General features: G+C 39.0%; 1 protein-coding gene across 1 annotated transcript in view; it reads left to right on the top strand.

Annotated features, from left to right (window-relative positions):
- The window catches only part of ELL2 (elongation factor for RNA polymerase II 2), a 44,427-nt gene extending 19,902 nt beyond the window's left edge, over positions 1 to 24,525 (top strand). Inside the window, exons 3-12 of the mRNA XM_082336193.1 lie at positions 2,851 to 2,972; positions 5,691 to 5,854; positions 8,543 to 8,802; positions 11,516 to 11,640; positions 11,782 to 11,872; positions 13,663 to 14,233; positions 16,503 to 16,572; positions 19,882 to 20,053; positions 21,062 to 21,106; positions 21,245 to 24,525. Of these exons, the coding sequence (XP_082192319.1) occupies positions 2,851 to 2,972; positions 5,691 to 5,854; positions 8,543 to 8,802; positions 11,516 to 11,640; positions 11,782 to 11,872; positions 13,663 to 14,233; positions 16,503 to 16,572; positions 19,882 to 20,053; positions 21,062 to 21,106; positions 21,245 to 21,361 (1,737 nt within the window). The 3' untranslated portion in view covers positions 21,362 to 24,525. The remainder of the gene's footprint in view (positions 1 to 2,850; positions 2,973 to 5,690; positions 5,855 to 8,542; positions 8,803 to 11,515; positions 11,641 to 11,781; positions 11,873 to 13,662; positions 14,234 to 16,502; positions 16,573 to 19,881; positions 20,054 to 21,061; positions 21,107 to 21,244) is intronic.
- The last annotated feature ends 1,037 nt before the right edge of the window (positions 24,526 to 25,562 follow it).

Here is a 25,562-nt window from a genome sequence, read left to right as displayed (position 1 = left end):
AGTCACGTTGGTGCACCCCGGTGTTGCAAAAGTGTGATACTGCGGGCTTGCGTTGGTTGGATGCTCAACTGTAACCTGCAGATTGTTTTCTGTACAGCTGCTGCCTTGTGTTGGGTTTTTACTTCAAAATGAGGTGCCTTGCACAGCCTCTTTTGAAAGGTAGTATATGCCTATTTTCAGACCTCCATTCCGTTTTTTCAAGATTGCTTTGAATTTGAACTCCATCCTCATGCATTTTGTCCCTGACACCTTTATATTACCTGCAGATTCAATAATTACTCTTCATTCAGTTTCATAAATGTTTGGGCTTTCACTTCTGAACCACAATGTGGTAAACAGGCTTATCTGATTTAATTGCATGTAATATAGCTTAATACGCATTTTTTCCCTCAGAGCTTGTCCCAGGTTTATTAAACTGGGTTATCTGAATTATGACAGACTTCAATAAATTTGTTTATTCGAGGGACAAAGCTTCTGGCTGTGTGGATATTCTGAACGGGTCCAAAAAAAAGTTCACAAAAATGAAAGGCTTGTGTTTGCTGCATTATAGATTAAATAGTAAGACTTTGGAACTGAGGATGAAAGAGTTAAACTTTTATTCTCAGGTTAGTTGCACCTGAAATCTTCTACCAGAGGAATATTCCCCCATAGTTCTTGCATTCTCTTCATCCAAATTAATGAATGCCTGAGGAATGGTCATCTACTTCTTCTGAAGTTTGTGAAAAATATATCCTGAAAATTTCTAAAAATTTCAGAATGAAAGTAAATTTCTAGACCTTTTCTTTACTCATGCAAAGAAACCTGTCACAATGGTTGCAGTTGCTGGTTCCCTAATCATCATTGGTGTCTTTCTTACAGAGTTTGTATGTGTTAAAGCTGTATTTGTATAGGTTTAAATTACTCAGTGTTTCCATTTGAGTTTGCTCCTGGGAAATCATTGTCAGTGATAAGCTTCATAGGTATCTGCCTGTAAGGAGGCAGGCTTGTTTTTCTCCACACTTTATCAATGTCTTTTTCATTATTTGGGAGAACTAAAACCTCACTGAAGAGAGTGGAACAGCAACAAACATGTTTCTAAACGTGCTCTAAGGCCAGCTTCTGTCTTCACGTTATTGCATCAACACACATTGAGCCACTCTGTGATTTAATACCCACAGCAATTCTTACACAATTTTAAATATAAATATTAGGGTACAAAAATTCCTGATGATTGCATGCATATACATTCTTTAGGCTAATCAATGGAAAATAAAGATTTGCTCAAAATAAGCTTTGAGAATGAAGTCCAAGCATACACAGCAACAGTTACCTGCTTCCCTCTGCTTGGCTGTATTTCTTGAGGGCCAGCCTTAGACTGATCATAGCATATATTCCTTGGTTTTCCAAAAAGTATATCAGGCTAAAAAACATTACCTCTTCTACAGTGGGTTGAATTCAAATTGTCAAATTCATACATACATACCTGCTGTATTTATAGTAAGACCAGTATGCTGAAACATTCAATCAGTGGTAGTTAATGTTACAGAATGTAGAGCAATTTTAGTGTCATTTGGGCCCCTATGATATTCTTAGGTTGATGGTTAGCCTTCATAATCATTAAAAGGTAAAGCTGCATATATAATCCAAGATTATGTGTTTGGTAATTTACCCGATTTATTTCCATTCTCATATAAATGCACAGATTGCTCTTTTAAGCACACTGGTACTTTAAGCTTAAGTAAAAGAATATGGTGTTCAAGTGACTTGTCTTTCTCCTTCACATCCAGTCACTGTCCCAAGCTGTTGGTAAGCTCTGCCAGTACTGATGATAAAAATATGAATGGTAATGGAGTTGTTTTGTAGTAACACATTGTGCAAATGACATTGACATTTATGAAGACTCACCAATCGCACAAACAAAATATTGAGAGAAAGGTTTCTAAGAGACTGTTGAATACTACTTTTAAATATCTATCTTTGTCAGTTGTATTTAATATTCCATTAAAAATTCGAGCAGATTTCAGAAGAACAGCTTTTTAGATTTACTGCAAACTAATTTTACCCTCAGAATAAAGTAGTTGCATGGCAGTAGTTTTTTGTGCTTCAGTATTGTTTTGAATAGCAGCACACTGAAAAATATGCTTATGCCAATAAACATTTTAATGATTTCTCATATTTACATTTTTAAGCTTCAGCAGAATGCAGCACATTCTGTACTAAATTATTAGTTCAGCCAAGGAAATCAAGTTTCGTTACATCTGACTAAACTTACAAAAACTATTTACATTTCACATTTATGCAAATAATTGCATCTAGAGCTGAGTAAAAGAAAAAGGTTTTTATTGCCTGTTGGAGTTGAAATTCATATTTCATAGTTTAAGAAGTTTTACTCTTGTAATTTGGGTGTTGCTGTTTTTTTTCTTCTTGGAGCTGACTCCCGTATGTGCTTCATTAGGACTGAATAAATCACAAAGTCAGGGCAGTGTCTGATGTGGTCTGTGCAAAGTTCTCTCGTCTGTTTTGTTAGCTGAGCTTCAGTCCGTTTGATTGTACTCGGGCACTTGCATTTAAAGTTAAGCACGTGCATATTAGTTCCACTAAATGGGAAAGGATTACTTGCTACTTGAATGCTTTGCTGAATTAGAGGCTGAGCGACTGTAGCTTTTCCGGTGCAGTTACCACTGCAACAGACACGTAGCCAGCGCTGCTTTCAGAGGGAGAATTGTGCCAAAGCAGCCTTTTTAGTGACATGACTGAAATCATATCAAAACTTCCGAAAGACAGTTTCTCATTTAAAATTATGGTCCCAGTTAATCTCAAGCAAAGGAGTGTAGATTGAAGTTTTTACATAAACTTTTTTTTTCCTTTTAGCTTATTAAAATTCCCAAAGTTGATCTGCCAAATGAAGTGCATACATTTAACTTCTACTTGTCAAATGTTGGCAAAGATAATCCTCAGGGAAGCTTTGACTGTGTCCAGCAAACGGACTCAAGGTAAGTTTTACTTAACGTTTTCTTTCATGGCAAATTTAAGTAGATTCTGTGGCTTTGAGTGTATAGCAAAAGCCTTTAACAGAAGCATGCTCTTAGTGATGAGCTGCAGTAGAAAATTAATTCCTAGCAATAGCATGATTTCTTGCTAATTATAAATATGTGCTTTTACATGGAATTCTTTTTGGTTTTGCTCTCAAAAAAGTAACCTTTTGAGTACTTTCTCGCCTCCTTAGTGCTATTTTTAAAAGCATTTGGAGTTCAGCATCGTCCAAGCTAGACCAGATCCATTCTACAACCATATGTAAATATGATTATGGCTGGCGGCATGCTAGCATGCTGGCCGTGATGGATAGTTGCCTTATTTTAAGAACCACGTAAATCAGTGACCTTATCCATAATTGCATGACCGTGGTGTTTCAGAACCCAAACATAATACAGCAGTGCCTTGTCCTGGTCCTTTGAGTCAAAGTGAACAGTGTTAACATCTACCGAAAAGGCAAGAAAATACCGTGCTTTTACATTAAGCTTGTTTCAGCTTCTAGAATATTACATTTAGTGTAGTATCAATGTAGTCTATTGGTGTTGAATAGCTGTTTGTCCCATTTGATTAACTAGGACACCGCAGGCAGCGTTTGTGTATTGATCTGGGAAGCTGATAGCAAACAGGCGCACTGACACGTCTTCAAAAGGTGCTGCTCAGGCTCTCAGTCAGAGGAGAGCTTCTGCCCTCGATTTCAAAACAGAGATTTGCCTAGATAGCGGGTTTTGGGAGCAATAAGAAAACGAGCTGATTTAATAGCTCTCTGCCTAACAGGAGATCTCTCAGCATCCTCATCTTCCTCTTTCTCCCCTTGCGTTAGGTCCCTTCTACTACAATACAGCCTTTCAGTGAACTCACTTAATTGATGGGATTGGCAAAAAGCCGAATAGTTTAGCGGCAGACCTGGGGGAGCCTGGGGCAGTGTGGGTTTTGGGGGATTTTTTTTTTTTTTTTATTTTTTTTTTTTAATTAAGCCCTCTCTGAAAGGGGCCAGACAGCTGCCGAGGCTGTCACAAGCGAGCAGCAGGAGTGCATGCCAGGGCTGAGAGGTCCTGCCTCCGCTCCTGGCCTGCCTCTCCCAAGCATCTCTGAGGGCACTTTCTTCTTTGGGAAGGAGCAGCTTCAGTTAAATTAAACTGGATTCACTTTATAAATAAGACTAAATTTAAGCTGCTTTAGCTCTGAATAATTCTGAATAGCATGCCTAGGTAGTTTTAATATGGTTTTACTAATCTACTTCAAAATCTAATTCAGGCTAGCTTTCATGAGGTCCTTTGTAGCCAGCTCTCGGTTTGTGCAAAGTGCCTGCAAACTTAATGCAGAACTTGTGTAGTGTTACACGCAGAGTTGTTTAAAAAAAAATAAAACCAGAGAGGACCTCTGCAGGGTATCTAGTCTAATTTTGTGCTCAAGGCAGGTCTAGCTTCAAAACTGGCTTGGATTTTGAAAATGCCCAGCCTGAGGAGGCGGATTACACAGTGTCTCGGTCAGTGCTTGGCCGCTTCTGTGGTGAAAAGGTGCATAAAGGCAGTGATGTTCAAGGAAATGGGCAATGGGTAAAAGCTGTGCTTTAGAGGGCGAGAAGGACCTTTTTTTTCTGTTGTAAGTGTGCTGGTGTTGGAGCAAGGAATCAATACATAGCTCTAGGCTATGGACAAAACTGTAGCTGTATCATCTTGAAGTATTGGTCAGCGGCTTGGTCCAGCTTTGTGACTTTCAGAAATGAGGTAGTAAGTTGAGACATGAGATTCTTGATGCTTCTTGGAGCCTTGATGGGGAGTTCTAGGGTGATTAAAGTGTTTTGGGTTAGCTAAAGCTGATGCCCTTTCTCTGGTCAGAGCTGTTGCAATGGTGGGTGCTGCACAGTGTACTTTGTTAAGAGCAGTGATAGTTAGGCCAGTTTAAATGAAACCAGTCTTAGTCAGTTGAGGTGATCTCCTGGCTGGATGCAGCGCAGTACAGGAGCGCGTTTGGACTGACCATGGCGGGCCGGGCTCCTCCAGAAGCGCCTCCTGAAGCCCAGCGCCCGCCACAACGCTATCGAGGAGATCTTGTGGTCCTTCCCCTCATGCGGGGTTTGCTCCAAGTGCCTCTTCTCAAATGGGAATCCCCAGAGAAGCAGGCGGGTGAAGCACAAGCACTCCTCAGCGCTGGCAAACACACAGAGTGGGCAACGACAAGGGTGGACACCTTTGAAAGCAAGATGAGGGGAGGCTGGGGGCGCAGGCCTCGAGGGGAGGCTGGCTTGTCCTCCCTGGGCCTCTCAGGGCCTGGGGCCACCATGGGCTGCTGCAGGCGGAGGAGAGGAGACGTGCTGGGCTGAGAGCCAGGCAGCCGGTGGCCAGCCTCCGGGGCAGGAGCTGCCGGTCGGTACCGGTGTAACTGCCTGAGGTGTCCCTGTAGTTGTCATGGCAGCACTTACCAGTACAGCCACCAACACCGCCCTGAGTCTGCCTCTCAAATACGGGTCTGTGAGGAAATGTAGTTACACTGACAGGTAAAACTGATACAATTTGGATGTGTAGGGACAATTTTAAATATATTTACGCCCTAGCTAGCTGTCAGAACTGGAAAATGTTTTTCTTCACCTGTTAAGACAGGTTTTAAAGTTCCCGATACAACCATACTTCTAAACCTGGACTAGTGCTTGGGCTCAACCTTTTTCAATGTTTTTATAGTTCTGGAGTCTCTCAACTCAGTAGCCTGGGATTTATACAGAATAAAATTACAGTATGTGCAACAAGTGATTCCTATCTGACGACCAGAGAGCGCATGACCCAGGCAGAAGAGGAGTCGCGCAATCGAAGTGCAAAGGTTATTAAACCTGGTGGACCATTTTTAGGTATGGTTGTATTTCATTTTCTACTAGATGTCTGTAAGTTTTCAAACTCAGTAATTCATCTTTTCAGCATATTCTCGGGAAAGGTGGTGTGTTCAGAGGTCGCAGGTGTAGGTAGCTTGCCATCATGTTACAGATTTACAGTCTCCTGTTCCTGCGTTCAGACATGAGCCTTTTTTAGTCCCAGAAAGCCTGCCAGTCCTTGCTTGTTCCCATTGAGGTGAGGGTTTTTATCACCCCATGCACTAAAATTCTCTGGTATAGTAGCTAATGTTTTGGTTTTGTAACTACTTTTGAGTACATAAATACTGTGCTAAACCATTAACCTTAATTTGTAATCTAAAAAAATTAACATTGAGGAAGTCTCATATACAAATTCATAAGCTTAATATGAAAAACGTTGCTTTTCACACTTGCTAATGTTGATTAAATTTTATTTATTTTATGTCTTGGTCATTAATAAGCAACTGTTGTCACAAGACCATTTTGGTGTTTTTTTTGTTTGTTTGTTTTTTTTTTTAAAAAAAAAGTTAAAGTAAGGTGATGTTGGGATCTTCCCACGGATTTCATCGTTTTCCACAAAACAAAAAGTGTTTAGGTGGTATCATTTATTATTAAACTGTCCTGAGTACCGTTTCCCCGAGGAGCCTGGAGCTGGCTGCAGATAGATGCAAGGTGAGCAGCCACCTCATAGGCACTCAGTGGTACAGGCAGCAGCGGTCCTGCCCGCAACAGCGAGCTGAACCAGGTACATCAACCTTCATGAAGTCAAATGGGCTCTTACTCAGATTTGGTTGCAGTCGTCCACCAGCACGGACGTCCCTGACAGTGATGGTGCAACACTTGCTCTGCCTCAGCTTACTGCAGAGCATTTTAAGCCATTATCATTACAGCTTCATGGAGATACAAAACTACATCTGTGTGGCCTTGACACTAAGGGAACTGGGCATGGGTTAATACTAGGACATAGAGTTGGGACTGTTCTCCAGTATTGTCTAAACTGCTCTTTAATGGCAACGTGAGAGGAGACGCTTTCAGCTATTTCTAAACTTCTTGTTGGGGAAGTTCTGTTGTACTACATGTGAATGATCTGTGTGATTCTTGTTAGTTGTCTAAATAGAACTTAAGTGAATATTTAACATTAAATAAATGGGGTCTGAGGACTGGCAGTAGGACAATTACGGTGTTTGGGGATACTTTCTTTTCAGACTGGCATTGAGGAAGCTTAGGTGGGACAGGTCTAGTTGCTGGTAAGGCATGGGAGTGACTTTGCAACATGCTTCATGCAGTACAAATTAAGAACTGAGGCTGTTAATGATGTTAATGCTTGGTTAAGGTTTCAGTTAATTTTTTTAAGTGATTCAGAGACATGAGTTTAGGAGGTGTTGTGTTTGAATGCTGCTTACACTATCTGCTGTGCTGGGGTTTTGTGTATCTACATTGAATTTAACTTGTCAAAACGTTTGTAATGCGTTCAATAAATAACTGGCAAGTTCATACTGTTCTAAAAATGTAACCACGTGTGTTTGCACTATTGGGTTTGTTCTTGAAAACCAGAAAGGCAAAGTCCAGGGAACATTCAGGGTGGAAAAGTTATAAAGGTTTGGCCTTCACTGCAAAATGGAAACAAATTTTTGCTATTCCTGAGGACAAGCAGTACATAAGCACAGCTCAGTCCCTGTGTGTCTGACAGAAAAGAGCAAGCTCCAGATTTTCTCACCAATACTCATTAAGTCTCCCTCATGTACCAAACATGAGTTGTTGGTTTCAGAAAAATGCCTAGTTTGTGTCACATCCTCTGTTGGATTGCAAACAATGTTTACTGCAATGATTTTCTGTAATATTCTGTTAAATCTTTTTTTTTTTTTCTGTCCAGTTTCAAATGCTATTTAAAAACACAGAGTAGAGAAGTTTGGGTCTTTTTCTGGAAAACTAAGGTTCAGGTTGGGTGGTGTTATTTTTAAATTCTGGATGCATTGTTTGCAAACACTTGCATTGTTCCTTCAGTTGAGAAACATCTCTTTTTAGACAGTTTGATGCAAAATGCTGTGCAGGCCATGTTTTAAAACTTCTCTGGCCTTGGTCCCAAGAACTGTTAAATAAATTCTTGGTGTATTGTTTCTGACAAACCTGGGCTTATTTAATACAAGGGGAACATCTCAGCTTAACGTGTGGTGTAACTTATGGTAACTCAAGTGATTAACTCTGAGGGTTGATAGTTTCTTTAAGCAGTGATGCAATTAATTGTGTGGACTTGATGTCCCTAGGCATTAATGGGGAATCTTTTAATTATATGGAAGAACTTTGTATCACACTTTACTCTTCTTAAAAAAAAAAAAAAAAAAAAAAAAAAAAAAAAAAGTCTGTTTTTGGGTATTGAGTGCTTGAGCTTATAAACTGAAAAAAATAATAAAAGCAACATCTATCTAAATAATCGGCACAGTCTTCCTATACCAGTATCACTCATTTACCAGCTTATTTTTATATTGAGTATTTCTTTGTTAATGCCTAGCTTTATGCATCTTTACTACCTGTATATTCTTATAGATCTTGAAATGCTAACTAAATACAGTTTTTAGAGTTTATCCAGCTTAGTAAATTCTTTTAAATCAGCTTTCTTGTCTTTTCCCAACCTCCAATGTCACTCTTTTTTTTTTTTTTTTTTTTTTTTTCTTCTCACCCTTACTTTAGGAAAAAGAGCACAGGTCAGAAGAGCACCACAAAGCATTCCAGATGCTGTGCCCGAGAGGAAGAGGTCGACACCCATGAACCCTGCAAACACAATACGGAGGACTCACACACACAATACTGTTTCTCAGCGACCGTACAGGGACAGAGTGATTCACTTATTGGCACTGAAGAGTTACAAGAAACCAGAGTTACTTGCTCGCTTGCAGAGAGATGGCGTCAACCAAAAGGACAAGAATTCCCTTGGAACTATCCTTCAGCAGGTGAGATCATGGGGCTTGTGCCAGCATTTTTTCCCTCCTGCTATTCTTTTAATCATAGTCTTGAGGTGTGTTACTCCTGTATTTAAATTAGAAAATAATAAACAACTTATGTAATGCTCCTTGTTTAAGCTTTTCAATCAACTTTATACAGATGCCCCAAACTGCAAGTCAGCATGGGGAAAGGAAAGAAATACTAAGAAATTTTGGGGGGTGTTTTATTTTTGCTAGAACAGCATGCAATAATTAACTATTTCTAGCTTTGTTGCTCCTAATGTCTTATTTTTTCCTGTCTTTTATTTGGACTGCTTAACTGCTTAATTGAGAGAAACTGACCATGCATTCTCTCAATTCTGTGAAATAGTTTGTCATAGTACTTAATATTTCTTGTGACGAGTTTATGAGGAGAGAAGTTTGGTAATCGCATAGGTTAGTATTTCCTTTGAACATAGTTGGTGGCCTGTAAATGGTGCTTGGCTTCTCTTGGGATCTGTTAGAATTGCAATCCATGGAAGGGTGTTCCAGCCAAATTGTAAATGAAAAAGGTGGTGGTCCAATTTTGAGCATAGTGTTTCTTTGCTATCATGTGGATTGTGTCTTTATCTTACTTGAAAACTTTTTTCATTCAGTAGCTTTTCCAGTGCTCCTTTAAGTTCCACTTGTATTTATCATATCCATCAAAATTATTCGTGAGCCTATAATGTTACAGGTGAAGCTTTTTAGCTGTGTGTTCAAGTGTTACATTAATTTTCTACTAAAACAGTTCAAAAAAGGCTTCTTAAAGTATCATAAGGTGCAGTGGCTCCTCCCTTACTTTTTAAATACTCCCTGTACCCATAGACTGTGGCTGAATTATGCGTGTATTAATATGTAAAGTAGGAATATTTCCCACTTATCTAGAAAATAAGTGTTTTGGAACCTATTAAAGTGAGTAAAATTCAACATTTATACAGCTTTGGTTGATCCTACACTGAATTTTAAAAACTCATTCCTTGAATAAGTTAAGTGTTCTTGCTTTGTCCAGTGCAGTGGTAGGTTTTTTCACCCTGAAGACATACGCAATTTTAATGAGACATGTTCTTACATACAAATTGAAGTAGTCGATTTATACTTTAAGCTGATTATAAAATTCCAAAAGCTCAGTTCCCTAAAGGATAAAAGGTGCAAAAATTTTCTCCTGTCCCATTATGCTTGACAGTGTTTAAGGCGACTTTCTTGGAGTCTGTTTCCTGTATGTGGTGTGAACTACCTCAAGGTACTGGTGTGCATTCAGAAATGCTCACATTAGCAGCACAACACCCTGAAAAGCCTTGCTCATGTTTTTCTTAGCTTCATAATGAGCTTTTTTTTTCACAAATCTAAAATGAGCAGCCTGAACTTGCTAAGATCTAATATGCACAGATTTGCTTCTCTTGGAATAGAGCTTTAATTCTGTTTTTAGCAAGTGAATTACTGTTTCTGGATATCTTTGTTACTTTTAATTTTTTTTAAGCTGGGGACAGACAGACATGCACACACACATGACTTAGAAGTATTTACCTATCATGTTTTGGAGGAAAAATAGGCAAAGCTGCAAAAAGTGGTGGTGATGTGTTGATGAGTTGTTCAGCATTTTGTATCAGGCAAATTGACAGAGACTGTTTTTCTCTGAGGTTTTCTCTGAAACTCTGAACTAATGTCAGGTGATGAAATCTAAAACAGCACTTTAAGTGTCAATGGTCTCAAGGTTGTATGAGCTCATTTTAACTTTTTGAGTGTACTTTGTATTTTTCTTAAGGAAGATACACACCCATTTTATTTTCAAAGGTATATGGCAAGACTTGCATGCGACCTTCTCATGACAGTGATTTGCTGTAATGTGTCTGCAAAATGAAGAGTGCATCTGGGCCTGTGCACCTCTCATTAAGCATTCTAGCACTAAATCTTGTTTTCAAAATATAACTTGTTAGATATGAGTACAGCTACTTTTTTCCCCAATTGGTAAAACTTCAATATGGCTTAAAACTAATGGGATAGATGAATAATTTATCTTTGTACTAAAAGAAGTTCAGTGCCAGTTAGGTTATCGCGTATGATTGCTCAGTAGAAAGCTATAGTTTCGTGTGGCTCAGGCACTTGAGAAAGAAAAGCAATTCTGTTTATCAAGACAAACGACGACATACTGCAGTCGTTAATGTGATGATGGAAAGCATGCATTGTTCCAGGCATGGTCTGTGCTCTGCCATTGCAGTATAGCTGTGTAAAACAAAAGAACAGCAAGTATCCTCTTGAACGACTCTGAATTTGTACGTGGAGATGGTGTTCTTCAGTTCTTAAAAAAGAAAAATAAATAAAAAATAAAACTAGGCTTCTCAACTTATTTCATGCAGTGAAGATTTAAAGTTTTGGCATAGTTTGCCTTGATTCTCAACGCTCTATTAAAGACACAAAACCAGATATGTGGTGCAGAGAGAGGTTTTCATAGAGTACGTTTCATACATGCTTGCAGCAGTTTGGGATTTTCGTGCATCCAAATTTCTACATCCCAAATTGACCATGTTTTTTAAAATTGGTGCTCATTACATGAGAGCTACTTTGATCTTCACATCTAAAAAACCTGGAAAACCGGTGTGTGATTTTGTTTTCAGCTTTGATTTAGCTTTGCGGTACCAATCTTATTTCCGTAGTTTGCATATAGGTATAACGAACATTTATTTTTTTAAATGTCTGCCTATAGGTAGCCAACCTGAATCCAAAGGATAATTCTTACACTCTGAAGGATTATGTATTTAAAGAAATTCAAAAAGATTGGCCTGGATACAATGAAATAGATAAACAGTCATTGGAGTTAATACTTTCTAGGTAAGTTCAGTCTTTAGGGGAAGAAAAATAGCCATTTAAAAAACTTTTTCCGGGATATGAATGTCTGTCTTCCCTATAATGAAAGAACTATGACATAGACATTTTTGCCTTGTAACCTGAAATGTTGGGTCATCCTTACAGAAAATTAAATTCATCTCAGAATGCCACCAGCACCAGCCATTTGGAATCTCCCGTAACTTCTAATAAAGATGCTCCATCAACTTCTTCTCAGGTATCTTGTATTTTCTTTTATGTTATTTACAGTGTATTAAGGTTTATCACACTTTATATTCATGTAAAAGCTGTGATGTGGAGCACTAATACTGTCTTTAAGACATGAAAAACTGAAGCATTTATTTCTAATTGGATTATTATATCTTTTTTTAAAGATGGTTGCACTGTCAAAGACTGCAAAAAATTTATGGTCATGTAGCTTAAGGGCTGCTGTATTTAGTGTTCTGTATTTCAGAATGTTTATTAAAATATTCAGAAAAATAAACAATTCCTGTCTGCGCAATATTTTGTAAATACATCTGGATCTCTGACAGAGACCACCCCTGTTGTGTTTCAACAGCCAACACATTGGCCTAAATCATAACTGTTCATCCATAGCACATTGACCTTGCAGAAGCCTATACTCACTTGTAGAGTTTAAACTCACCTGCTGAACTTCTTGGCTATCCATTATGGTTACATAACCCTGTACTTTCTGGTTAAATACTTAAAACTGTTATGTATTGCACATAACTTGTTTATTTCGGTGTGTAGGAAGGTCTTCTAAAGACAAGATATGTATATGTTACATAGTTGCACATGTTCAAGGTTCTTTGTGGTATGGTAGTTATAATACATAAAATATGCACAAACATCCATATGCTACTGTTTAAATGTAAAGCTTAGGAAAGTCTAGGATAAGAACAAATTACAGTAGTGATTTATTTGGAGGAATATTTTTTTTTTTTTCTATAGGCATCATTTAAGGACCCATTTTGATTCAGGGTAGCCCAGGTGTGATAAGGCAGATCTGAATCAGCAGGTAGTACCTGTGCCTTCCCCCAGCCTTTTCAGACTTAAAATGCATATGTCCTGTCTTCTTATCAATACAAGAGGACAATGCAAACCCTTTTAGAAGAAGCCTGGAAAACTCTGCATAAAAGGCATTACTTTAAGGAAAAGTTTGATACTTTCTGTGACTAAAACTGCACTTCAGTAAATGCAATTGAAATCTGAAGAACATGAGAGCTCGTGTGTGTACAGCGATAAGCTGGGAAGTATGGAAAGTCTTTCACCACTGAGATATTTACATTTAAATAGAGGAGGGAGAGCACACCTCTGTTTTTCCCTAACTTCCTTCCTGTCAGAGGGTGAAATGGTGCAGGTCCCAGGGACCTGCCCCTGTATACACAGAATCTGGATTTATTTCAACAGGGTGGCACAGAGCTGTGCCTGACACTCCTGGTCCAAGCTGCCACTTGTACATCAACAGGAGTGGCATATGCTTGCTAGAGAGGAGGATGTGAACCAGCATTTCAGGTGGAGAACAGCTGGAACGACAACTGTAGCAAAACAGTTTCAGGTTTTGCCTATTCTTATCAGCTGTGCACTTCTTGCACTCTGATAAGCACACTGCTGTGTGCTTCTTGGGGCTGTTTTAGTATATCGCATGGCTGTGTGACAGCAAAACCTAACTCTTAACCCAGTATCTCCGAACTGAAATTGGTACCTAAACAATACTGACCTGACCTCCTTGTTTTGGTGAAGCCTTTGATAGAGCTGCTGAAGACAGCATCTTTCTCCCAAAGCTTTTTAGCTGTAGATTTGAAGAGCAACTTGCTAAATTATAAGATTAGAAACTAAGAATGAAATAAACCATGTATTTAGCTGCAGTATTTCCTTGTTTGACAGCTGTTTTTTAGAAAGATGTGTTTTCAACAATTGCCAGTTCAAAAATGCTCCTTTTTTAGAATGGGAGCAAAACTTAATTCTTCTGAGTTTTTATTAATTTTTTTTCATTTATTACAGAAACGGCTTTTGAGTTCCGATTTTATCGATCCTCTGATGAACAAAAAGCAGAGGATATCTCACCTGACCAGTCGAGTCCAGCCATCATTCACTGGCCACTTGCCTGCCTCCAGCGAGAAAGTTGCTGCCGCCCCTCCGCCGCCTCCCCCGCCCTCCACCGCCGCTACTCCCGCTCCTCTGCCGCTGCCTCCCACACTCCTTCCCACTTCCAGCCCTCCTCAAACTGCCAGCTCCAGCTCCCCCAGCACCCCTGAGGGGCGGGGGACACAAGACCTGCCAGTGGACAGCTTCAGTCAAAATAGCAGTAGCGTCTATGAGGACCAGCAACAAAAATATACCTCTCAAACTCCTTTGGGAGTCCCAGCGCCTGCCGCAGTGCAGGTGGAGCCTCCCAAGCCCGCAGGTGAGAAGCATGCGGTGTTGCACCAAAAGCCCAAGAAGGTAAAAGAGCAAAAGAAGGACGAAAGCAAAATGCAGGACACTACAAGTGCGAGCGAGGAGGAGGAGAAAGACCTTCAAAAAGAAGAAACTGCCAAGCTGAAAAAATCCTCCCATTTGGATTCAGGTGAAGGTATTAATACGCTGCTTTTCCTAACTATTATATGGGTAACTCTGGTGAAAAGGGACCAGTAAAACCAGGAACTGGAAATGCAAATGCTCTGTTTTTTCACTTCCTATATATAAAGTGCCTTGCTGTTATCTCTACTTTATGGTCCTGAAGAATCAATGTGGGTTTTTCTTTTTCTACCATTGCATTACATTGTAACTGTTAGTTTAAAACAAACAAACAAACAAACAAAAAAAACCAAAACAAAACCAACAAAAACCAGAAGCTGCACTTGTTCTGCTGCAACCTTAGCTAAAATTAGGTTCATTTTTAAGACTGCTCAATCAATAGTACAAAAATCACTAGAACAAAAAAATCTTAAATGGATTGCTGTTGGACAGCAAGTGGTTACAAGGAAGAGCTAGGTACTAGAAAAACACAAGGAATGGATTTTTTTTTTTTGCTTGATTTCCAGTAAATTGCCAGTGTGCTGAAACTCACTCCTGGTTTTCCATCAGCAAATTTTAAAGTCTGTACGCTGAAAATAAAAACTGTCACACGTACTTATTGCATACTAGTTTGCTGAAGCACATAGATCAGACATAAATGTCTTTCATTGTGTGTCATAACGCAAGGTTCATCGAACTCTGCCTTTTCATGGAAAGTCTAAAACCTACATAAACTGGCATGTGGTTTACTAAAATTTTGGTTTGAACTGTGCTCTGTGCTCCTCTCCATCATAGCTGTAGAACTTACGACTTCAAAAGATGTAGAAATGGTACACACTTAAAAAGGTATTAAAAAGCTAAATGAAAATGCACATAGAATACTTCATTTCTTAATACACACACACCCACACACACACAAAATAGGGCAGAGCTCAGTTCCTTTGTTAAATCTGTGTGTTGTCTAACTTCAGAGGTTTGACTCACAAATTAGAAGTCAGGTTTAGCCCTTTCCTATCACAGCCCAAAGGCATCTTTAGAGGATGCAGCGTGCCTCTTTGAAGTGGCTTGTGCTTATAGATAAAGAGTGCTTTTAGATGGTCCTTTCACATTTACCCTGGACATACTACACAGTGCCCACATGGCTTAGGATTGCTTTGAAAATATTGATGCTTGAATTTATTAACAATGGACTGAGCTGTGCCAGCAAATGCACTTGAATTTTTGGTAATGAAATGCTCGGAGCAAAACTGTTCACGTAAGTTGTATTGTGCACGCTGTGACTGTGAATATTACTGTTTGTGTTTCTCTCAAATTTTGTTCCCACTTTTACACTTCTTTTTATACTCCTGCTATACCATGTAATAATTTTAATATTAAAAGCAAAAGAATTGAGTAGAAGATCACATCATAGCTCTTTTCTCTCCCTATGACTTAAAGCTCATATAACTTAGAGATCGGTAAGAATGGCTGAGCTTTAGCTGAAATACTATGTTTAAACAGTGGCAATGTGAGAATAATGAATATAAAGGATTGTGTGTTTTTTACGCTTGCCACAAAGCCCTAGATGAAAAGCAGAGAGAAACTACCAAGATACTGAGATACTTCCTGTTCCAGCTAGCTTTTTTTTATGGTCCCTATTTTTCTTATTTATCAAAAAGATAGGGAGCTCTTGAAATATTCCCTTAAGAAGAGGGATTAGAGATTAAGTGTACTGTGCTTTCATAATGCCATTTAAAAGAGCAATTTACAAGTGCAAATAACTTTCAAACCCGGTATTGCCACGTAAATGAGGAGCAAGTCTTTGTTGCAGGTTATTGAAGCCTGAATGCCAGTAACCCCTATGCAATGATATTGACTTTCCTGCTTAGAAGAGCGCTGAAATTACATCTAACTTTGGATATCTGTAATTGGCAGAGAAGGAGGGCTAAAACCATGGCACGAAAAGAACTTCAGCTTTCTACTCTATTTCTTGCTAGAACCTGGATGTTCATATATCTATCTGTCTACCAAGCTGTCTTTTGTGCAGCTACATCTGCTGCTGCATAACTTGAATTGCCATGCAGATGCCACATCATGTCTTCAAATAAGAAAAGCCCATCTCGGGTTAATACTGCAGTAGCGCAGAGCCTGTAGAATAAAGTAGCCATGCCCTCTTTCTAAACCCCAGTACTGCCTACTGTGGAGAAGGTCATGTGAGCCCTATTGTTAACTCACAACAAGCTCGATAAGTAATTTACTGTGAGAATAAAACTCTAAAGGATTTTTTTCAAGTCCATCATGTTGGTATTGTTTGGCTATATTAAAAAGTTGTTTATCACAGGTGTCAAAATTCTGCTTTTCTGTAGGAGTTAAAGAAACTTGCACTGCCTCCACAGATCCTCCTTCATTAACAAGTGGACAACCAGACTACTTCATGTGAGTAAAGTAACGATTAAGAGTCTCTTGCCACTCATTGAAGCATTGAGAAATCACCTATAAAAACTCTCGTTTGGCTACAAAATTGAAAATTTACCAAAATGTAATTTTAGAATAATGACAAGTTCCTTTAAGTCACCCAGCTGCCTTATTTGAGTACGTGCAAGTTTTAAACTCTGAGGTTGTCCCTTAATTATTACGAGGGGAAAAGAAGCGTTAAAAATAATTTTTAATATGCTTTAGAAGAAGACTTAAAACATTTAATTTCATTCTTCTTCAAGAACACAATAAAAAAGGAATATGAACGTGCACTGTTTTCTTTTCAGAGGTGAGGCAATACAGGAGGAAAGCTGAATACTAAAATACCGAATATGTAAATTTGAACATCTTTCCTGTGTTTTCACTGCTTAGTGCATCTAAGATGGAAAGGTGGGGAGGGAAGATAGCAGGCTTTAAAGTCTATCATTACAGAGCATATATATGAGCTACCAGGAGTTAACCATCAAGGTTATTTCTAAAGCTTTGATGTGAAATGGCCACTGACTAACTTGAAGCCACAGCAAAATATCCAATTTCACCATAGAATTACAGACCAAAGAGCTAGAGAAAATAGAAAAACCTCAATTCAAATTTTCAATTTTAGCTGTTTAATTTTTACTACAAAGCAAGATAAAAATGCATTAAACTTTCATGGGAAATGTTACATATCTGCAATGACTGGCATATTGCAGTCTATAAAATTACAGTTTAATTTTATCAGTAAGTTTAGTTTTAGCTCCTTAACAAGTTTTCACACATCAGATTAACGTGCCCAAAAGTTAAAATTTACCTGCTATATAAAAATTTTTCATCCGTGACAAATATTAAAGAACTTGCTTTAAAATGAAATAGCTGTAATAGCAGAATAATTTGGTTGCCTAAATACTTTTTTATAATATTAAAAATTTTCTATCAGGAGGATTTTTCTCTACTGTTGTAAAACAGAAATAGCTTCTGCAAATGCCCAGTGTCTGGGCTTTTTGCCCACTGTTTTATTGGTGGCCTTTTTTTAAAAATGTGAAAGTCAAAGGGGGCTGCAGTGGAATAACTGGAATAACCTGATCAGTGCAACTTGAATTTCTAATAAAATGCTTTTTTTTGTGGGGGGATGGGCACAGTGGGGAGCAATCTAAAACTCTTTCCTCAGTTGAAGGATGAGTTTATGCTCAGAGCTGAAATGAGTGCCACGATAGGTAAAGCCAGGATGAGCCAGGCACTTCCTAGCAGTGCAATTGTGCTGTGTCAGCTGCAGCAGTGGCACTGAGCCCCTTTGTCGTATTTGCAGTGCAAGAGGGGAGGGAGAAGTCTGTTAAAACACTGCGAATTGCCAGGTTTACCGACTTCTGTCAGAGGGAAGGGAGGTCAGGGCTCCTGGTGCATCTTCCATCTGCGTTGAAGCAGATGGCATGGTAGCACCCTGCATCATATTTAATACAGTAAGTGATGCTCCACGGAAAGACTGAAAGTAAGTCTGGCCTTGCTGGGAAGTAGTTTAGTGTTTCATGTGTTAGGCTGAGAACTCAAACCTACATTTAATTCCCAGCCTCTGCTGGGTGAAAACAGGCAGATTCAGCTCTTTGCTGTCTGCTTCCCAATATGCTGAGAGCAGTGATACTAAGAAGTTAAGATATATGGTTATTTGATGTAATCTAATATTAAAGTTGGATGCCAATAGCCATTGCTAAAAGTTAAAAAAAAAAAAAAAAAAGCCTTCATGCAAGATTTCATGAAGTGGGTTTAGTTCTGATTAGGAGTAAAAACTTCAATGAAGAATTTTCTGTGAAAGGAACAACCTCTGGAACAATCTCACAGATAATCTATTGGCCACGGTGTCCTGGAAAAAAATTAGGTCATGCTGATCATTACAAAGATTGAAACCTGAGAGCACCTGCAATGTGACGCAGTTTAAAGGACTTTGATAGTTTATTCCAGCTTCTCTTCCTGTCTCTAAGTGCTACATAATTTATGAGTATAATCACAGCTTTAGCATAAAGATACTTTCCATCTTAATGTAAAGATTATGAGAGTAAAGGAACTCAAGCTTTTTATGCAAACTTTAAGCAAAAGCTAGAAAAACAAAACAGATTCACGTTTCTCCTCACTTCTACTCTCGTTTCTTCCTTCTCCACACACTCACGTTGCCAGCGCTTTGCTTGGCTCTTGTTCTGTGCTAGGACTTTTGCTGTGGGATGTATTTGTGCATAAGCCAGTATTCCACACTATCACTTCACAGGTACCTCCCAAAATGTTGAAGAGCATATTTAGTTTTCTTTTAAAAACTGTCTAGTACTCTAATCAGGAGCATCTGGCCTGGGATACATCACTGACAAAAGTTGTCATTTGTATTGGCACAGACTTTCAACTTGTTAAATTTTTACTGCTTGTTAAAATTAATCTAACCGTGGTTTGAAGTCTTCGTCCCCATGTGGAGGTGCCTGTGTCATCCAAAAATAATCAGGTCTCTAGGCTAGGAGGACCAGAAGTATTGGTGTGACAGCGGTGGGAAATGGTATCTATTACTCACATTGCCACTTCATCTTGCATTTGCATAATGAGCTTGTTAAATCTGCTCATGTTGATTTGAGGGAGAGGGGAATGAAGGAAGTTTCAATTGCATCAGCAGCTTTAAGCATTTATGGGTTTTGCCCTCCTTAGGAGGTGATATGATGGGCTGTTTTTAGTTTCGGACTTCTCTGCAGTTTGTTTTTGTTGCTGTATTGCAACTGCCTTAATTGAATGGACAACAATGGAACTGGCGTTCACTAAAATAATGAAATTTTATTATTAACTATGCTTTGCTGTTAGATAGGCACAAATGTAGCCAAAAAACTAAACTGCATCCAGCTCCATAAATGCAGTCCCTTCCAAAAATGTAATCAAAATTAATTTTCAGAAGTAAATATAACTTAATTAACCTGTCCCTTCATAGGAAGAGATCATAATCTAGCAGTTTCTCTTCTCTCACTGAAGCTGATGTGTTTATTGGTCGTCCTATATTTGAATGATTGCTGATGTTTTCTAAGTATGCTATACTTTTTTTGTGCAGCTTCTGAATAAAAACTCTAAAAAGTAAAATACTAGCAAATAACAGTTAAAAAACATGGTAGATTTCTGTAATTATCTAAATGCATTCTTTTGGAGCACATGTGCTTACATGTAGAAGCAAAGTCAGTCACATAGTTAACTGACTTAAAGCTTGGGTGTCTATGCTTGATATTCACTATGAATGTCCTTGGTGTAAAATTGCATGTATGTTTATTTTTCCATTAGAAAATACATAGCTATAGTCTCATATGAGCAACGCCAGAGTTACAAGGATGACTTCAATGCAGAGTATGAGGAATACAGAAACTTGCATGCTCGGATAGAGAGTATCACCAGGAGATTCATGAAGCTTGATGCACAACGAAAGCTTCTTTCTCCAGGGTCCAAAGAATATCAGGTAAAGAAGGATAAAATTGTGAAGATAGTGTTTCATCTTCCTCTTATCCCTTCCCAAAGTCCACATTTTCAGCACAGGCAGATTCTTCAGTATATTTATCTATTAAATCATATTGACGTGGTTTTAAAAGACTTGCTGGGTTCAATGTCTGAGGCTGAGTAACCAGTCGCATAGCCGGAGGTATCAGACTGGCTCAGGCTTTGCTGACCGCCTCAGCATCCTGGCGAGGTGATGGGGTGCTCTTGCACAGATCGGGGAGATGATCGGAAGCGCGTGGAGACCAGTAGCTGTAATTCCAAGGCTTTCCTGACCCTCTTATTTCCTGTGATTTTATGCACTTAACTAAACCTACAGCCGCAACTTGCTCCTCTTCCAGGTGGCTGATCCTAGCTACGATTTTAGCTGAGAAGGGTATTAAAAAACTGATGTTCTAGCTTTCCAGCCTGCACTTCTCTGATTTGGACATAGAAATTCCACATGGTCAACATCATAATTCTTTAATTCTGTGTGCATGCTGAGGATTTTTGGTTGCTTTTATTTAGTTTTTGGCCAGATTGCAAATGTATTTGTGAGCAGAAAGAGTATTTTAAAATCCCTGGTACTGCTCAATCAGACAAAAGGAAACCCTGCAGAATTTGCATATGTGCTTAGACCCTACATGGGCTAGCTCTGATTTTTGTAGCTTGACAAAACCCTGCAAAAAGTTGTTCAGTCCTCGAACTCTGCCTGTTTGAGCTGTCTGTGAACGCACAGCAGCGTGAGCAGCTTCTCAAAGGGAATCTTCAAACAAATGCTCCTTTTTTTGCCTGTTTACACGTTTAATTGCAGATCTTGGGTGATATGGGGGGTTGGGGGTTTATTTTTGTAATGTGGGAGAGTGGTGTGGCTCATGGATAAGAAAGTGTCTTGAGTAAAACTGAGTGTATTTTCAGTATTTTGCATAAACTTGCATTTTCTGGTAGTAGTGAAATGTTCTTCATATTGTCTTCATGTTTTTTTTTCTTGAAGATCCTTCATGAGGAAGTCTTAGAAGAGTATCGAAAGGTAAAACAGGTATGTGTAACACCAGATTTGTGGGAGGTAGTAATCACTGAGACTGGCTCAAGGGTATTATTAAGTAAAGGACATGAAATATTAAACTTTGCAGAAATGTTTTGATGCCCTAATTTTCTTTTTATCTTATCTTTACAGTCTAGCCCCAACTACTATGAAGAGAAGTACAGATGCGAGTATCTCCACAACAAGCTGTCTCATATTAAGAGACTAATAGGGGAATTTGACCAACGGCAAGCAGAGTCATGGCACTAGGTCTTCTGCTTTGACCAGGTCATGTGAATGAACTGAAGCTTATTTATTTAAAACTTAAGATTAGTTGCTCTTAGATTCTAAAAGTTAGTATCAAACTTTTGCGTTACAGAAGTTTCAGTATTAGCAAACTTAAGTTAACTTCTTTTGTTGTTGTTGATGTTGCTTATATGCGTATTTGAAGCTGCTTTCTCTGGTCCTTTCTTTTCTTCAAGACTTATGTTTGTCCATTGAAATAATTTTATCAGTAGATGGTGGGGACCCAGTACTTCTGCTATGAAGTTGTGCACATTTTAAGAAAATATTGTAGCAAATTGAAATGCTTTTGGATAAATATAAGGCTGTTTTCTGACCTTTCTTGTTAATGCAAACTCTTTGCCTTAAATGGTAGAAGGTTTAGAAATTTGCACAAAATAAAAAAAAAAAAATCACATTGTTTTGGAGGGTTAAAGAGGCATGTATATGTGCTGTATACAGCCCATTTTGTTACAACAAAAACTCACCCCTGCAACTTAAACCCCCCATTGCAGTGGTTGCCTTAAGGTGTTTGCTTGTGTATATTTAGTGTAGTTAAATTATTAGCTACACTGCTTCCCACTTTGCTGAAGTACCCGGGAAGCACTACGTGGCCTACCAGTGTCTGGAAGTGTGTGCTTGTACTGTGTGTGTGCAAGAATGTGTGGGTGTGAGCATGAGTGATGGGGAAAAAAAAAAAAAAAGCTGCTACTCTAAGTAGGCCAAACGCTCAGGTTAAAACAACTGATGAGTGTTGCTGTAGGTTTTTCCTATAAAATTGCTACTTCTGTTGTGGAAGATGAGAGCATTTCCATTTCAATAGTTTGTCAGCTTTAATAATATTGGGGAAATTGACACTTTGCAAAAATGAAACAGATATATAGTTTTTGGGTAAGATTATAAAATTAAACATGTAGGTTACCTATTTATATACTACTATAAAGTATTTTTTGAAGAGAGATATGCAAAGAAGCTATTGCCTACATGAAATATATATTTAAAGATTTTTGTCCTGGGTGCCAGGAATATAACAAAGAACAGATGTATTTAACTATAAAATACTGTGATCACCAAACAGCACAAACTTTCATTTCATGCAGTTTTTTGGTTTATTTTGATGTAAACCGTTTCTTATTTTATCATGTGAAAACACAGGTTATTTGGTCAAAATTGAGCAAAATCTTTGTGTGTCTTACTGTGTTTGTCTTTTCGAAATGCTGCCAATTGAAAAGGGAAGCATTATGTTTACAAATCTGATTTTAGAATTTTTGCCAAAATGTTGGTAGTATCGCTAGTAGACTTTGTCTCCAGCATGAAAAAAACCTGTTGTGTACCACTGTAAACCAGAAAATGTCTGATTGGCAGAAGACATGCATTCAGGTAAATGGGAGCAATTGAATTTTTGCCTTAAATTTGTGGGTTCAAAATGTTACATTCATGAAGATGGAATAGCAAGCAACATGAATCCCTTTCTGTTGCATGACAATGATATTTGTGTCACCTACTCGAGACTAGGTTGACTTCGGATGCCTTGGATTAGCACAGTTGTTTTCAACTCCACATTTCAAATGGCAAAATGAAGAGAAGACTTCTTCCTTCTGATTAAGAGCTGCATTCATCTGGGTTTAACGGCTGAATTCAGTCCTGAGCGTACACACGCAGTAACGCCCAGGTATAAATGCAGGGGCTGCTAAATTCACTGCAGTTCTGCAGCTGCACTGGGTGTTTAGCTTTCAACCTAGAAACAAAGTGGCTGTTCAGATTAAAATAATGTGAAGTTCCTGATATCGGGACCCATTTTGGCAGTTCTGTGCTCTTTATCTAAACTGTGTGCCTGGATCTGACGTTAACTGCCATTATGGGACACACAATGCTGCTAAAACTGTCTCGATGTGTTGCGATCATTCGTAGTGCTATCACTGTATAACTGAGGCCCGGTGCAATTAACTGATTCCCACCACCACCACCACCTTCTACCATTGACCTGTATTCGCATGCATCTTCTGGTTTACAGGCTGTGTATGTGTTGCAGCTGGAGGTTAGTGCTACTTCAGAGGTCCAGCACTGCATATCATCATCAGACCTGACAGGCTACTGTAAAGGCCTTAATTGAAGGTTTTGCCCATTTGCATTGAGCATTTCTGAAGCCTTGCAAGTATACCCGACAGCCTCTGTATTGCAGAATAGTGCTGTAAATCTGCATATCTCTTGTTTCCCTGGAGTTGACATTCCTGTTCAGCAAATATTGAGCGCCCACTGAAGTGGGGCCTCTGACTGTATTACTGCCTTTCCTGTAAAACTGGCCTACTCGCTCAGAGAAACAAACATTGCCCGTGGTGGCATCTTGGCTGGGGTTACACTACTGCAAATCTGAAGCAAATGATTGATGTAGAGAAGGGGCAACAGTGCACGTCTCCTTCGTGGAAACTGTGAATCTCACTACAGTTTATAAAAAAAAATGAAAGGGAGGCAATAGCCCTTTTCAGCTGGCTGAAAAAAACATAGGTTAGGAGGATTGGTTTCCAATCTTGCTGGAGTTTGAGGGAGAAAAATTGTGCCCAAAGTAAATTTTTTTTTTTTAATTGTAGATATGCTCTAAACTGTCACTTGAAGCAGCTCACTTGACTGCTTTTATGTCTTCAGTTCACCTTGTCAGTTATCAAAAAAAAAAAAAAAAGGCAATCAAATCTTTTGGAAGTGTTTTGTAAAACACGTAGACACAAGTTACTTCAACAGTTTTTAAACAGAAATTGAGTTAAAGTGTTGATATTGTAACTTTGCTCATTTGTTAGCTTTTTTAAAATAGTAATGTTACAACCAGTCTTTCTAGATACGTAAATGTTGATTCATGCAAAGACCTATGGCTCCTGTGAAGTATTGTCCTTTTTATAAGTTTACTATAATTTGTTTGTGTGCCTGATGGGGGAGGGATGTGGCCAGCAATTCCATAACCTTCTTTTGGGGAAGGATATGAAATTGGTCAAGGGAGGACAATATTTGGGAGCAGGAAGGCTTAAAACAGGGCTGACTGTCCCCCTTTCTGACTTTGAGAGTGTTTTACAACTTTTTCAATTGTTTCCATACAAACTGTGTTAAGACTCTGTACGTGAAACATCCTGGGGCATTTTGTGAATGAACACTTGAGCCATTGTTGCCCCTCAGTTCTACATCAATTTAAGTTCAATAAAATGTTACCTTTGCAGTCCTGAGTCTTTGGTCTCTCCTTGTCTGGGGGCACGGGGGTCCTCCTGCATCTCTGCAGTGAAGCAGTGCAACGAATGCTGCCGTGGGGACTGCTGCTTTACCGTGGGAGCGCAGGGTGGATTCTGCTGATGTGCAAGGGTCACACCAGTGGTACATTGCCTTGCCATAACGTCCTCCTCTAATTTACAAAGCACGCGAGAGTGCTGCTGTCAAGTGTAGATAGACATGAGAAAGATCTGCATTAAACGATTGCCAGTCAACAGGAGGTGATTTGTTCTGGCCTGTTTGAGCGAGCATGCTACTTCAGTTAGAGATGAAAGCAAGCATATGTAGGTGTTTTCCGTGTAGGTTGTCCTCTGTTTCTGACAACTGTCCGTCTTTTTACCCCAAGTTTAATCTTACCTCCATGACTTCCCTTTCCTACGCTGGTGGATGACCCATGTCCCTTGTTTTCTGGTGCTGGGGCCAATTTCTAACCTAAAAGAGCAAAATGTTCACATGCTAAATTGCATTTCTTGCTTTTCTCGCTCTTCCAAGTTTTGGACTCCTGTCTGTGCTTCTTTATTACAAAGCACAAGGCATCGTCCTGACAAAACACTTCGATATCCAGCAAATTTAAGCATCTGGGAAGCTATTGCAGGGCACAGGGTTTTTCCCCTGCCCATAGGTGCACCAACATGCAGTGATGGAGGCAGCAGCACCATCTCGGGTATGGCTGTTAGCTGAATCGCCACAGCTTACTCTTCAACAGAAATTGCGTATCTGTTGCTCGCTAACTGTTGCTACAAGATGGTTGCATCACTCTCAACAGTTAATTGTTGGTTGTAAATATGAAACTGATGGATGGATAAGGGTTTTACAAGCAGATATCCTTATTCGGGTTCACATTTCACTGTGCCCATAAACTGTTTTAGGATGTGTAATTTCCACATACACAACAGGCCCATGCATTTCTGGCTGGCATTTTGATCCAGATCCCTAAAAA

This window comes from Platalea leucorodia, assembly GCF_965183815.1.
Source record: "Platalea leucorodia genome assembly, chromosome: Z".
NCBI classification, from domain to species: Eukaryota; Metazoa; Chordata; class Aves; order Pelecaniformes; family Threskiornithidae; genus Platalea; species Platalea leucorodia.
Note: the sequence above shows the minus strand (reverse complement) of the source record. Positions and strands in the feature narration are given on the sequence as shown.